General features: G+C 36.7%; 2 protein-coding genes across 2 annotated transcripts; both read right to left on the reverse strand.

The window, feature by feature from the left end:
- Positions 1–57: 57 nt before the first annotated feature.
- Positions 58–1,893, reverse strand: LOC144355635 (alpha-tocopherol transfer protein-like). The gene is made up of 4 exons (XM_078010699.2): positions 1,524–1,893; positions 1,010–1,203; positions 631–741; positions 58–431 (listed from the first exon to the last, which is right to left on the reverse strand). Exons 1-4 carry the CDS (start codon positions 1,891–1,893, stop codon positions 174–176), a joined length of 933 nt encoding a protein of 310 aa, XP_077866825.2. The 3' UTR covers positions 58–173.
- A 2,189-nt stretch (positions 1,894–4,082) lies between these two features.
- LOC144355636 (alpha-tocopherol transfer protein-like) lies at positions 4,083–5,095 on the reverse strand. The gene is made up of 3 exons (XM_078010700.2): positions 5,015–5,095; positions 4,501–4,611; positions 4,083–4,340 (listed from the first exon to the last, which is right to left on the reverse strand). The coding sequence occupies exons 1-3, from the start codon at positions 5,093–5,095 to the stop codon at positions 4,083–4,085; spliced, it is 450 nt and encodes a 149-aa protein (XP_077866826.2).
- Positions 5,096–15,652: the final 10,557 nt, after the last annotated feature.

Raw genomic sequence — 15,652 nt, forward strand, 5'->3', positions numbered from 1 at the left:
GGTGTGTTTTTGACAGTGAACTTTGTTGACAAACTTATCGATAAAATGAATGGTGGTGTAAAACCATTGTTATTTCTTTGAAAGTGTCAGAAAACCATACAAAACACTGTATTTTTTGATTTGTTATGTTCATTCTATGCTCTGTTGTAATTACTGATAACTAAATTGTTCGTTTAGTTCACGTCCAATTTTTTAAAACTGCCAGTTATTCCTGTGGTTGGATCATTTGCAGTAGATTCACCTCCTACAATCTCGTCTGACTTGAGAAATCCGTACTGACTATTCTCTATAAAATAGTCTTCTGCTGCCAGTATCTTCTTTATGTATTCAGAATTATCGAATTTCTCCAACTGTCCTCCAAATTCACTTGGTAGTATGGCAGATGGAACGTGCTCGTGTAGAGTACCGAATTCATCTCCGTGAAAATGTAACTGAAGAAAAAGAAATCTCGATTACAGGGGAAAGATAGGTACGTTTTTTTTCTATTATTGAATGTCAAACAAACAAATGAATTACTCCCTGCATGGTTAATTGTACATAACACTACCATACGAATCTCAGCTTATAAAACAGTTATTTGTCAGTAATTGTTCATGCTTATATGAATATGAAATTTGTGAAGACACATACCCTTTTCTTCATCTTTTCAGACAGCAGAGGTCTCATTACAGAAAACATAATCTCAAATATATCTGGTTGACGTATATAATGTGCTGCTTTTGAACGGATTGGTGTTGCACTCTGTGAAGATGGGGATTTCCGAAAACCAGTTAGTAAGTATATTTTTGTAAATTAATGTTCGTGAAAACTTTGTCTGCATGAATGCTAAAATGAAAGCTACAATTCAGTGCCCGGTTAACACTACTCTATCACCACAGTGTTTGATATTACCAGATGACAGTCATCTAGCATGGTATATTAAAAAATAATAATCACTAAGTAATTTTCACTGCAACAAAAACGCTGACAAGAAGCCATCAATGGTGACAAGTATAATTTCTCGTCTTACCTCAAACACGTCAACCATCATCTTCATTGTCATTGGTGTGCCAAATCGGAGATGTTTTCTGGTCATTCCACTGTGGTCCACGACATGAACAACCCCATTCACTTGGATATTTTCATCTAACAGAAGTATTTCCATCATCATCAACATTGACTTTAACGCATCGTGGAAATCGAATGTGTCTGGGTTCATCTTGCCTGATAATGTAAGAACACAACAGGTAACATAACTACCCATGTATTTATGAATACACACTACCAAACAAATGAAATCATAATGTTAACTATACGAACTTTGTTAAACTAACTGCAATTTCTAATTTTACCATGTACAGTGCTGACACAGTGGTTGTCAGCATACAGGTTAGTGCCAGGCATTTTCAAATTTTACCCATTCAAATAAACAACGATCGGATCTTGTTGAATGCTGTTTTATTTATTTCACCCATAATCATTCGTTGAAGAGTTACTTAGTTTTATTTAATCCAATTTCATTTTGAAAAGAAGTTACTACTTACCAACTCTTCCAAGTACAACTGTCCGTCCTAGTTTGTCTTTTCCGGGACAGACCATCTGTGTATGTTCATCTAGATAATACTTTACTGCCGATGGTTTGAAATTATTGAATAGTTTGGGATAATCACGTCGGACTTTGTAATGGTGTACCATCATCTTAAATGCTTTATCAACGTTAAATTTCTTATTCCTCAGGAACCTCAGTAGAAACTCATCGTCTGAACGAAATTTGATGTCAGCTCTTGTTTTGAATAACTCCCGCAATTCTTGCACTTTTTGTAATCGGGTTTTGGGATCTTCGTTAAGTTCGCGTTTGGCTACCTCCAGTGATTCCGGGGTTAAGGTACATTCGTAGGTAGTATTAGCTGGCATTATTTGTTCTGTAATATAAGAAAAATCTTGAAATTCGGATTCATGATCACCACTGCCTGATGAACGTGTCGAAGTAGGGGTTGCGAGTTTGAATAGAAGTGGCATATGACAGTCTGTTGGATTACGTTATCTAGTCTCGTATTATCAAATATGTAGACCAAAAGCTAGTTGTTGTTATTATTATTACGTACATTTTGTAATACTTGTGCGCTTTCTCGATTACCAAAACTGCCAGCAAATTAATAATTAAATGTATAATAACAATACATATTTACAAAAAATAAAACTCAAACTAAGATTACAGTTTAATAAGATTGGACTTATCATGACTATATCAATGCACACGTTCAATGTACCAGTGACTACTGTATTAGTCCTAGAGGACTACAGACGGGTTTCATGTTCTCTGCACGTAATAAACTCGGTTATTAAGCATCCTTTTTTGGGGATGCCCGGTGGCCGAGGGGAAGACGTGTAGTGGCGTGAAGCTAGGCGATTAGGTGCCGTACGCGAGCGCCGGTTCGAGTCACGCACGCAGTACGCGTTTACTATAATTAGACATAGTCTTTACCTTGCCGTTTATTCGGTGTTATTTGCTTAGTGTACATTTTATGATGGGTCAGCTGATTATTGAGTACATGTTATGATGGGCTAGCTATTTAGTGCGTACATGTTATGATGGGTTAGCTGATTAGTGTGTACATGTTATTGTGGGTTAGCTGATTAGTATGTACATGTTATGATGGGTTAGCTGATTACTGAGTACATGCTTTTAAAACCCGTTAGCATGACATTAATCAACTATTCGTGCGTCCACAAGACGTGTACTCAAATTAAGAGTCTACAATTGTTAACAAACTAGCTTGGAATGTTTTACTAGTATTCAAAATTAAAAGCTACGACAAATCACAATCCCGATTTTAGTGAATTGGTTTTAATAGTTATGATCACAAAAGATAACGCGTCGGTATGGGCTGCCACGTGACAAGTTACAATATAGTCTATTTCGTCCGACCCTGTATGACGCTGATAGCTCTGTATGCTGTGTTAATAGGTGTCCATCATCTTTTAGACATTTAGACAGTGAAATACGCACATTTACTTCGAGGTCTGCTATGGTGGCAATGCGTAATCCATATGTTTTTATTTGAACTACAGGCTGTTCAACAAACGAACGTCAACGTCAACGAACATCAATCATAACTCTGTATTGACTCCGTATCCGTTTATAAAAACTTGTCGAATGGCTTAATTTTATTATCATAACCTGTGGTATGTATAAGTTTTCAAAATATATAGCGTTGGTTTAGTATATGGAATAAGCAGGGACTTACATAATTCAAAACTGACGTGAGTACTCAGATATTCGGTGACATGCTCAACATGGGGTTGTGTCTCGAGTCAAGGCTTATGGTGTTAGAATTATATTACTTACCTGGGATGTGCCACGTTGCGAGCTAGTACTCTATCGACGAGCAGCCTATGTAGAACTTACTATTAATAACATGAGACTGTGTTAATGTTTAACAATACAAGTGTGTTATAAATATATGTGCAATGTCCAAAATACCATCAAACAAGACTTGATCATACTGAATTATGCTGCTAGTTGCACACATATATATATGGGCGATGTGTCTTATTAACATAAGTTTCGGTCAACGAACTTAACGTATAAGCTGCAACTTTGTACTGACCCCAGCTCAACTTAGTGATATTAAATGATTATAGGAGTTAAACATTGATGGAATAAAGGACGTTGCACTGTCCATTATTGCTTGATAACTGGGCAAGGACGGGAATGTGCGTATAATGGGTGAGACAAATGAATATAATCACCCGGAGAATTGCTTGCTATAAAAGTTGGTAGTGAAGTTTCAGATTGTTGATTGATGTTTGCTTATATTTGTATGATTAGGTGACGGAGTTTCGTTTCTCTGAACATCATTTTTGCGTACAAAATGAAACTACGAAATATCGAACGAAGTAATTTATTTCACCAATTTTACAATGACAATATTATAACTACTTTGTCACTATTGAGTTCACATACCCCGCCTATATCGAATACGTGAAGTCTTGTTATTACAAAGAAATTACAGTACATTTGTGAATGTCTCATTTAATCTGTTCATATTAGTATAAAGTACACGTCGGCAAAAATTGTTGTATATAAATGTGAACACTATTTAGTTTATTTCGAGTTTCTTGAAGGTTCCCGTAATCCCCGTGTTTCCATCATTTGCAGTAGATTCACCTCCTAGAATCTCACGTGACTTGAGAAATCCGTACTGACTATTCTCTATAAAATAGTCTTCTGCTGCGAGTATCTTCTTTACCCATTCAGAATTATCCAATTTTTCCAACTGTCCACCAAATTCACTGGGTAGTATGGCAGATGGAACATGCTCGTGTAGTGATCCGAATTCATCTCCGTGAAAATGTAACTGTCGAATAAAAAGTGCGTTAGTACATTACTGACCACCATTATATCATTACCACGAAATAAAATGACATAATTGCAGGGTGTACATATTATATCTGGTCGTAAACTTTAGGTACAAAGACAATATCTCAAGATATAATTGAGCAATTGGTGATTCATACCCTTTTCTTCATCTTGTCCGACATAAAAGGTCTCAACACTGAGAACATGATATCAAATATATCTGGTTGACGAATGTAGTGAATTGCCTTGGAGCGTATTGGAGTTGAATTCTGTGGAGAGATATTTATTCTGTTGATTTTGCTCGTAGCTACCCATATATCCACGTTTTATTTAATGCAGAGATTGTGGTAGCCAATATTAGCAAACATATGCTGACAGGGACAAGGTTAACACAAATAGGAAATTGTTGATGTATTTGCGGGAATTAGGACACTGTTAAATAACACCAACACTTGAAGTTTAGTAAAGGCAAATGGTCAAGAAAATGGAAAAAGACAGAAAACTGTTTCGCGATTGAAACATTGAATCATGTTGATAGTCGTTTTTAATTACAATCGAGCAATCGATTCCCAAAATGTGTGATATCACTATACAAAAAAACACAAAGCTGGGTAGTTTGATATATACTGTTTATACTTTAGTTATCACACATGTTGTGTTAAAATTAATTACCTCCAACACATCAACAGCCATTTTCATTACCATCGGAGTTGCAAATCGAATATGTTTTCTGGTCATGCCGCTGTAGTCCATTACGTGTACAACTCCATTCACTTGGATATTTTCATCTTCTTGAAGCATTTCCGACAACATCAGCATAGATTTCAAGACGTTATGCACATCAAACGACTCTTCCAATGTACCTACCAAAGTAATTTTACGTAATCAATACAATGTAATAATCATGTATATGTAGTTAGTACTGTAACAGTATCACACTACAAGGATTAACATTACAAGGAGTAACACTACAAAGTGTAAGATTACAAAGAGTAACATTACTAAAAGTAATATTAAAAGGAATAACATTCAATGGAGAAACATTACAAGCAGTAATATTACAAGGAGTAACCTTACAAGATGTAACATTACCAGATGTAACATTACAAGGAGTAATATTACAAGGAATTACATTACAAGGAGAAACATTACAAGCAGTAATATTACAAAAAGTAACATTAGAAGGAGTAACGTTACAAGGATTAACTTTACTAGTGGGCATATGTAACGTTTATGAATAAACGAAAATAAATGTATCAAAGGTTGAAACAAAAAATCCAGGTAGGACCCAAAGATCCGTTACTTACTAACTCTTCCAAGTATAACTGTTCGCCCAAGCTTGTCTTTGCCAGGACAGACCATATGTGTGTGTTTATATAGATGATATTCTATAGCCGATGGCTTGAAGCTGTTGAATAGTTTAGGATAATCGCGTCGGACCTTGTAATGGTGTACCATCATCTTAAATGCTTTATCAACGTTAAATTTCTTATTTCTCAGAAACCTCAGTAGAAACTCATCGTCAGAACGAAATTTGATGTCAGCTCTTGTTTTAAATAACTCTCGCAATTCCTGCACTTTTTGTAATCGGGTTTCAGGATCTTCATTAAGTTCCGCTTTTGCTATTTCTAGTGATTCCGAAGTCAGCGTACAGTTGTACGTAGAGTTAGGCGGGCCTGGCATATTTTTTTTTCTTCAGCTAAAAGCAAACAAAAAAAACAAACAAACACAGACTATGGCTCAATTATCGTGTAGTAAGTACAATATTCAACGTCAGAGAGGTGGATTTTGAAATGTAGCTTTAGAAAAAAATTGCAATCAATAAAACAATCCATCATCTGCGAGTCACCAAGCGAAGTATTTATTCCGATCTTAATGATTTAAAGTTGCATTTGCGTGTAGGAGATCAACCATAGTGAATACATGCATACATTAAGCTTTCCTAAAACCTTAACACGGTGAGTGCAGACTTATTGGTCTTATGAGAGTAATCGTATATCATATTATTAAAACTGACGCGTAACATTGTCCTTTGTGATTATTTCATTTTAATGAAATTGTATAGTTTATCTGGATAGTATTGTCAATTGCTAGTAAACAAGAAATTCGCTTCATTATTCCTCGGCATACTCCCTGTATCAGCGAGTATGTTTCGACATTTTGCTATATTATGATAAAGCACTACCAAATACTGCGTCAAAACAAACCTCGGACTTTGGCTCGTCCATTAGTTGTCACATTCGAGACCCAGACTTTGGTTATCACGCGATATTGAGAAGTTCATCGCCCTTTTTTCCTAATTAATACAACCAATGTTCTGCGCTACAACTGCTTTTCCCAAAAAAATATCAACAAAAGACATGCACGCATTTAGCATACACACACTGGTTAAGGCATTCAAACACGACTGACATTCGCCGCTTTACAGTTCAGCGTTGTACAAAACCGTACAATCTAACGTACAGTTTACGATACAGTCCGAACTATTTAATATAATATAATGTTAATATTATACGTTCAAGTAGTGATAATATAAATAGGAGAATGTTGTCTGATTACCATATGTTACACCATTGAAGTACGTAGCGCTATTATTCAGCCGTCTCCTTCATCAATCCAAGTACCGTGACGGTTTATATCTACTTATGCCACAGAAGTCAAAGTTCAACTAATCATGGATGTGAACAAAAGAGGTCGAGAAACTAAACACGATTGGACGATTTTGTATATTCCTTCATTCACGATGACATGTGATTCAACCACGGCTCATGTGGGGGAGTAATAATAAAATTAATTAATCAAATATATTCATAAGGGCATATGATCCATAATAGATGAACAGTGCAAGATTGGTTCATAATTTAAGTGCCAAATTAATATTATAAACAACTTTTTATACTTTTATAGACTGGGAAAGTCGGGACTTCTTTTTTGTTTTACAAAAAAAAATATATTTAATTTTCAATTTGGCCTTTTAGCGGGTATCGCAAAAGCTTGCATGACCGTGGGGGATTTCGCGGCGTATGGGGAACATATTTTTATATATATAATATATTAAAAATTACACCTATGTTTGAAAAAATCGCCCGACTGTGGCCAGTCTAACTTAGCAGCCCTGAAATCCATACCTTTCTAAGTTCCAAGTTTCTGCTATTATTCTTGATGACAATGTTGCAAGTTTGGTTATAATAAAGCACAAGATATATGCTAATGTTTATCACTAACAATCATCCATTAGGATTGACGTGTCTGTATTTACTAAAAGTTCGTCTGGACATACATGCTGAATTGAGGCGAAATTTGCTTATCGAGTACATCATATCAAATACAAACGCGGTCACGCTGATATAAGTACCAGTTAAATTATGATCACGTGATAGATATGGCATATAAACGCCGGAACCATCAAGTGACGATGATTTAACTAATTTGTTTTGAATCGCGTATCTTAATCACCAGGAAATCTGTTGCATATTCGTTTGTCGTCAGTACTTTTATTGGCGATCCGCCCGCCTCAAAATCACTTGTGTGTGATTTTCTGTATCTTCATGTAATGACACTTCTGTGATTTTTTTGACTGGGCGATTTCGATCAGACTTGGCAGACAGGTCACTCTAGTTAGGTCACTGTGGTAAAATTTGAAAAAAAAATTGTTGCCCACCGTTACCATGAAAAATTATTTTTGATTAATCTCGCGCTACCACAAATCTTGAATTAAAAACCTCTGACATATCATATTCTACACAGCTGAAGTGTGCATTCAAAGTTATTTTTTATTACCGACAAATATGACCTCAATATTGGGGGAACTTTTCGCTAGGACCGGCTTTTTAACTCTTTGTGATTTTTTGGCTGTGCCAATTTGGTTTGAACTTGGCAGGCAGGTCATACCTGTACTCCATTGACAGCAGATCACCGCAAACCAAACGATCTGACACATACCGCGCGTGAAACTATGGAAAAAGTGGTCTGAACTATCGCCGCAAACCAACCACAGCCCGTGCATTGACAGCAGATCGCCGCAAACCAACCGATCTGACAGGTCTGTGCTGTTTAATAGCGCCATCTGTGTTGACACAATGACCTGTACTCGAGAAAGATGTACAAATGAGAAGAAAAAAAAAATGTTTCTTCCTACTCTTGCTATGACAACAGCTAAAACTTGACTTTTGGCCGTAGCTTCGCGTTTGAAATGAGGCGCATTTTCGCCTATATGCGCGAAAATCGGTGTTCGCGTGGCATTCTAATCATGGCCTATGCGCAATCCAGACGTCTATGTGGCGATAAAATACAGTTAAAGGCCGGGAATTCAAGTAGGGAATATACCATTGACGCTGCTGGTCTGCGTCTTCTACATAGGGACTGTGCTTCCTTGTGACGACACAACGGGGAATATGCTGCAATGTTCACAAAAATATATATATTTACATATACTACGTTGTGTAGAATACACTTATTGTGTGTTTTCATGGTGTCGACTTCTATCTAAATGATCGACTATTGTCAATTATGGCTTGCAATGTTTCTTTCAAGTTCTCATTCTATCTCAGAAAACTAAAGCAATTATGTCGGTTGTTTGACATTATATTCAGGTTATATTATAATCATGTCTCGGGATAATTTCTAGAACGATATTTGAAGACTCGAGTGGACGAACGTGAAAATTAGACCACAGAAACAAAACTCGAATTTGACCTCACAGACCACATCGACATGGATAAAATTTAGTAACCATGCCAAGGTAAAAAAAAAATAGTTTCATATTTCACAGTGCTATCGCAATATTGCAGACATAAAGTGTTAAAACTTTGTCATCAAAATGTAAGTCAATGATCAACTTGCAAATGTTTTAATTATTATATTACACTTATGCCCTACCATGGCGACCAAGCATGTTTTTTTGAGCGGAGGGGATTGCTAACCAGTCTACTGGCTTCAAGTTGTCTCATATATAACCACAGTCACTCTACTAGGACCAAATAGAGTGACTGTGATATAACCCAGTTAAGGTGTATAACCACGGAATTCTAAAACACTCATTGCCCAATTTACAGCTGAATCAAAGAGAGCCATGACATGGTTGCATTGTATGACGGAGCTTTCTGAATAGGTAAAATACCGTCACGACAAACTGGAAGTATTGTAAGTAGGATTTTGAAGTAATGAGATTTGATATTTCTTCATATAATGACAGACAGTTACTATACACTGCAGAGAAAATTTCTGATTTACAATTTAAGATAATCATAGACTCGAAACATTGGGGGAACATACTGCAGTCAAACCCCAATAAATCTACCAAATGCATTTGCGTTAACACATCGATACATATTTATAAATTATGGCGGTTGGGGTTCCTCTCAGACTTTGTGTACTGTAATTTTAGTAATACCACGTTTTGGCTTGTGACTATTTTTTAACATTCTTCGATAGACAGAGATTTCTTTCAAAATTTACTCGGAAGATACTTTGTTACAAACAGTTCATCCTTTCTAACTTCTTTGTTTTTAGCAACGTTTGCTTCTGTAACCATGTACAGTTTTCGAAACAATCCTTTATGATTTAGATAGTTAGAAGAAACCCCCTTTTATGTGGCTGACTCGACCCTTGACAGAAACGAAACACATTGAGACACGCGAGATTTATTTGTAATTACACTAGTATGATGCAATTTGGAAATCACGTGTTCTTAGAGGGGTCTACCTTAGTTAGCTAGGTGGTCAGCTGTGATTCACAGTGAAATGCTGTAGTTTTGCTGATTTGTGGATAGCAATATTTATTCATTTTCTATTTTGCATGTGTTGTTAATTGTTGTGTATCATTTAAGTTAGCCTGACAAGTTGGCGTACTTGTCAGGCTACATTTGAGTTAAACTTGATGTTATTTAGCGGAGTTTGTGATCACGTGAAAAGTCCTTCACTAGCTTAGGGAGTCAAGAGCGAGCCGAAGATCGAAAGCCGCCGCATGATTTGAATGCAGCTAGTTCAGGACACTCCAAGATAAAGTGAGTGGGAACAGACTAAATCTAGCTTGAATTTCAGTGGGAGTGACATTTTTCAACAGTAGAGAAGTCCGTAGCCCCGCCCATGCTAGTCTTTTGTGAATCTGACCAGAATTATCATTTCTGGTGTGGATTTCTGAAATCAGAACTGTCTGACATGAAAATGTACACTGAAGTGAATGCAGATCTCGCTCACGCGAATCAAGAGATGTAAATAGTGAAACATGATGGCGGCGCCCGTGGCATAAGCGGAAGTTGAACTTTAGACCACCGATCAACTATGAGTACTATTTGTGTCTGAGTCAACTGGCGACTCCCTTCATCGATTCGTGTGCGAATAGTGTAGCTGCATTGTATTTATGCCATCTGTGCTGATTGTGACATTGAATTATTGTGGTGAACCTGATTTGTTGAACGGACATGCCGTTATCTGTCTGTATTGTGTATGAGCTGTAGCCAAAAGCAAGAAACTAAAGAATACAGCGGAAGTTATGCCCACATTTTCATTTGTTGCCAACACTTTCGTCGCGGTGAACATTCAGCTACTTTGAGTGCAGGTGTATGGATAAACGCCGAGCTGCTGGGCATCATTGATTGTACAGTACTTGTGTATACTACCGTAGTTACAAGACATTCAGTTTAGTATCCAGCAGAGGACTGTGTTGCTGTATGTGGACTAGATAGTCTGGGGCAGATGGTTACAGTGACTTTTGTGTAATTATTATATTGTTATTGTGTAAAACACATAGTTAAGAGAGATTTATATGTGCTATATTTATACCTTTGATTGTTGAGAGCTGACAATATTGTTCAATGCAGACCATGGAAGGTGCAAACGGAAGGAGCCTCGACGCCTATCAAGTAGCCACTTAAGCCTCTTAACTGGCTTATTTCCTTTTGTTTCAATCCAAATTAATCCTGATAAGGACATTGTCTAGCTCATCTTTGATGTTGATGATAGTTTGCGATTGTTTACACAAGTAACAAGTACGCACAGTATGACACAACCCCGCCATTTTTTAATGCAAGTATAAAATATATGCGCATTATGAAACTACGGTCATCACACATGCGCACCGGGTTTGTTTAGGTGTGAAATGTCAAAATATGTATTTCACAACCGGAAATTCAACGTTTGACTTAACAAATTTCACATGTTTTAATTATTAGCAATTGTAACGAGAACAAGATTTTGAGTGCCTATAACAACAATTCCTAAGGACTCCTAAAAAATATTATCACAGAGAAAGTGTCTAGGCATGCTCTTCTTTCGATACTATCTTTTCTGTTGGTGTTTGCCGATGTCCGGTGGCCAAACATTTCGACAGTTTCGGGCGCCACGCACTGACAATGGTACCATTGAATAATGCAATCGTAACAAGCAATCATTGATTAAGTCTCGTTACCATTACAAATACAAAATTCACGATATTTCATCAGTTCTTCTTCAATCAATGTTATATCTGACAATTTTCCATTAAAGTTCGCCAAGATCTCCGGAATCAACAGCATTCAAACTAGACGCCATTTTCAATATTGTACATGCGAGGTCTGACTATGATATCGCTTCCGAACATGCTCTGAATATTACCGAATGCTCGGGATTAGCATAACCCATTGTACGAAGGTGCTAAAAGCTAACAAGAACAATGTTTGTGAACAAACACTGACAAACGATCATGAGGTGAAGCTAAAACAATAGCGTCGTGGCTCCTTCCATGTGCAGACCATACTGTGTGTGCAACTGTTATGGTAGTGTGTTTGGTATAGTCAGGACTGACCAACAGGGGTTTAGGGGTTTGTAACTATTTAAGTTGTGATTAGGGATAATAAAAGTCTGGCCTTATGGTGAATATATATTTGAGTTTAAACTTATTTGACCTGTGTCTTGTCTGGTATTCAACTGTGTGTCGTTACTGTCTGCACACTCGCATGAAATCATAAGTCAACTGTATTCCTTCGGTCCCCACCCCAAGATAAATATATTTTTCAAACCATCGCTTTCAAAGTGAGCAACTGATGTGTGAATGCATGGCCACTTGTTCGTTGACTGTTCTCTCAAACACCACCATAGACCCTGCTATAGCAACATGGAGTTGATGCACGGCACATTAATGAGCACTGTTTTGATGGGCCATACATAAACGGGTCAATATCTGAACCTAACTGAATTTATCCATTAAAATCTCAATTAAACTTCGAATGAAGTGAAGCAGTTTGCTTAAATTGTCGAGTACAGTGTCAATTCATTGCTGGTACAGTACACGCATTTTGTTTATTTTGTCTTGTTGCGTGTCCAGGATCCTTGGCAGTGTTGAGTGGGCAACCAAAGACCGAATGTAAATAACACCCACTCTGACAACACTGAATCCATGGCAAGCATTATTCTAGAGAAAACAAGTGTTTCAGATTATGATACAAATCAATTAAGTAAAGATGATAAATATACTCCAGGGATCTCGCCAGCCCAACGCCAGTCGGGCATGAATAATAATGAGCTATATTAATTAGCAATGAATATTGAGTTCGGTCGCAGTGCAAATATTTTTGAAATTAAGACATGTTTCACAATTTAAAAAAGTTTTAATTTAAAAATTAAATATATTCGAAATGCGAATGCTGCAGACTAAAAAACAGAAACAAATAAATTATTGTTGCAATATTAATGTCTATTGTAAAACGCATTTGAAACGTATCAGCCAGGAATATGTTCACGATCTTATTTACTCCAAATACATTCTCTTTCAAAAAAATCGACCACATAATTATTTGGAGTATTGTTGTTATTTATTATTCGTACCATCAACTTCTAAAACATATATTTACAGTAATGAACGAACAAATAAAACTTCCGAACTTTCAAAGTTACGACGCGACATAACTTACTTCACGATGTTATACACCAATTATACCAATAATTCTTCTTACTTAGTCATGATGCCAAGCAAAACATTTTCTTTTCTTTTTTTTATTTGAAATAAAAGTAAAGTTTGACTCAGGTTTATCGGGAGTGAATATTTTTGATCACTCGATCGCTTCAGTAAAAAACACAGCCCGCCATGATGTTTGTGACGTATTAGTTTACCGGCATGTGTTCTTTGACCCGATGGTCAATAATTCCATTAACCAACCAGAATGCTGCATGGTAATGCCAGTAGAATCTGAAGTTTTCCGAATGGTTGTGATCATAAAAAATACATTACGGAAGTAAAGCGATAGCACGTCTAAGCACGATGTGTTGACATCGATTTCAGTTGAAAACTGCATGATGGTTTTCGAAAATAGGTTATGAAAGAAGAGTTTTTACATGATTCGCGATGATAACAGTTCAAATGTATTTTACCAAATCACGCAATAAACATGTTGATTTATTTCTTGAGTAGCGTAAACTGATCGTGAACTCCGCTTTGACCATGTTATATCGAGGTGGAATTGATTTTGAAAGAATTTTAGCTTTCAATCTAAAGACTGTCTATCACAGAAAGTATTTTCAAACAAAGAGGTGCTAATTTCACAAAATTAACTAGCCGCTACGTATCGTGCGACTAGGTCTATTGTTTACAAATTGTAATCCACGACTGGCAGGATGAGTGTCGGTCGGTACATAATTATAATAAAAAAGGAACAATAGTCCTGGTCGGATGCATTTCCGTGGTGGTCGCTAATTTTGAGTGCTGGTCAGGGTCAACCACCGCCGACCAGCGTGGTGAGATCCCCAATACCAAAAATTTTGCACATTACAAATAAACAACAAATTCTTTATATCAGTGATCCATGTATGATTATTTCTAACCCCAGACTCCTCTATACCTGTATCTTAGACATGCCTGGACCAATCACAATCAAACTTCACACATTCATCATACATGATATTATACATATGCACATCAATTTGTTTCACAATCTGATTCAAGATGGCCGAATGGCGGCTATTTTTGTGCTAAAAAATCATCAAAATCAAGCGTTTCTCGGCTGTTTAGAGATGGACTTTGTTCAAACTTAGTATATAAATTGGACATTATACAAAACACATGTAGGACCTTGATGCACATAATTTTGTTTTCCAGATAAGATTCAAAATTTTGTTTTAATGAATGTGGTTCTAGTGTCATAACTCTGACTTGCTTTGACTGATTATGTTCAAATTTTAAATATTTATTATTACATCATGTCATAGATATACAGATATATTGGTTTGATGATCCTATTAAAAACGGCCGAATGGTGGCCATTTTTGTGCTAAAAAATCATCAAATATCAAGCATTTATGGATGGATTTTGTTCAAACTTGATACATACAGTAAATTAGACATTACGGGTTCCTGATGAACGTCATTTTATTTTTAGTCCCCGTTCGGACGTAGTCCGAAAACGGGGACTTATGTTTTGCCCTGTGTGCGTCCGTGCATCCGTGCGTCCGTGATCACCTGTATCTCGAACATGCATGGACCGATTAAGTTCAAACTTCACTCATACATCACACATTATATGAGACATATGCACATGCATTTTTTTCATGATCCGATTAACGATAGCCGAATAGCGGCCATTTTAAGGCCGAAAATGCATCAAAATCGCATTTTTTCACCATTCCGGACCCGGATCTCAGTTATGCATGGACGGATTTTGTTCAAATTTGGTACATACATTAAACATAATAGGACCTTGATGCACGTCATTTTTTCTTTCGGATCGGGTTCGAAATGGCCGACTGGCGGCCATTTTGTTTTAAAGAATTCAGTTCTGGATCCGTATCTGAGACATGCCTGGATTGCTCGAGTTCAAACTTCACACACACAAGGTACATCATGTCACAAATATGTATGTAAAAGATATCAAAAATTCAAATAGTATCATTGTGCCCACACTCAAGCCGAGTACAATGAGCTATGTCTGAGATGTTGTATCCTAAATTTGTAGGAGATACATTCAGCTCGAAGCTATGCAAAAAATATTGCCATTTACCTCATACTCTATTGAGACACAGCACAGGGAAAATCGGATTCACATGTAATGCTTGAAAACGTTACAGCGAAAATAAATTAAGTTAAATTCAATGTGATTTCATAAGAGTTGGAAATGAACAAATTATGTGACACCCGACCCTACCACTCCATACACAATGTAAACTATACCCCCGAAACATCCTTTCACTCACGATTTCACCAGTGCATTCTATTTGACTTCAAGAGAAATTGAAATAAACAAATTATATGACAACGCACTTCATTATAATTTCATCCTCTAGTTCAGCACTGATTAAATAAACTACCTCGTCTTCATGCCAACTTCATACCCACACATCATTC

Source organism: Saccoglossus kowalevskii, chromosome 9 (genome assembly GCF_978046115.1).
Source record: "Saccoglossus kowalevskii chromosome 9, keSacKowa6.1, whole genome shotgun sequence".
In the NCBI taxonomy this organism is placed as follows: domain Eukaryota; kingdom Metazoa; phylum Hemichordata; class Enteropneusta; family Harrimaniidae; genus Saccoglossus; species Saccoglossus kowalevskii.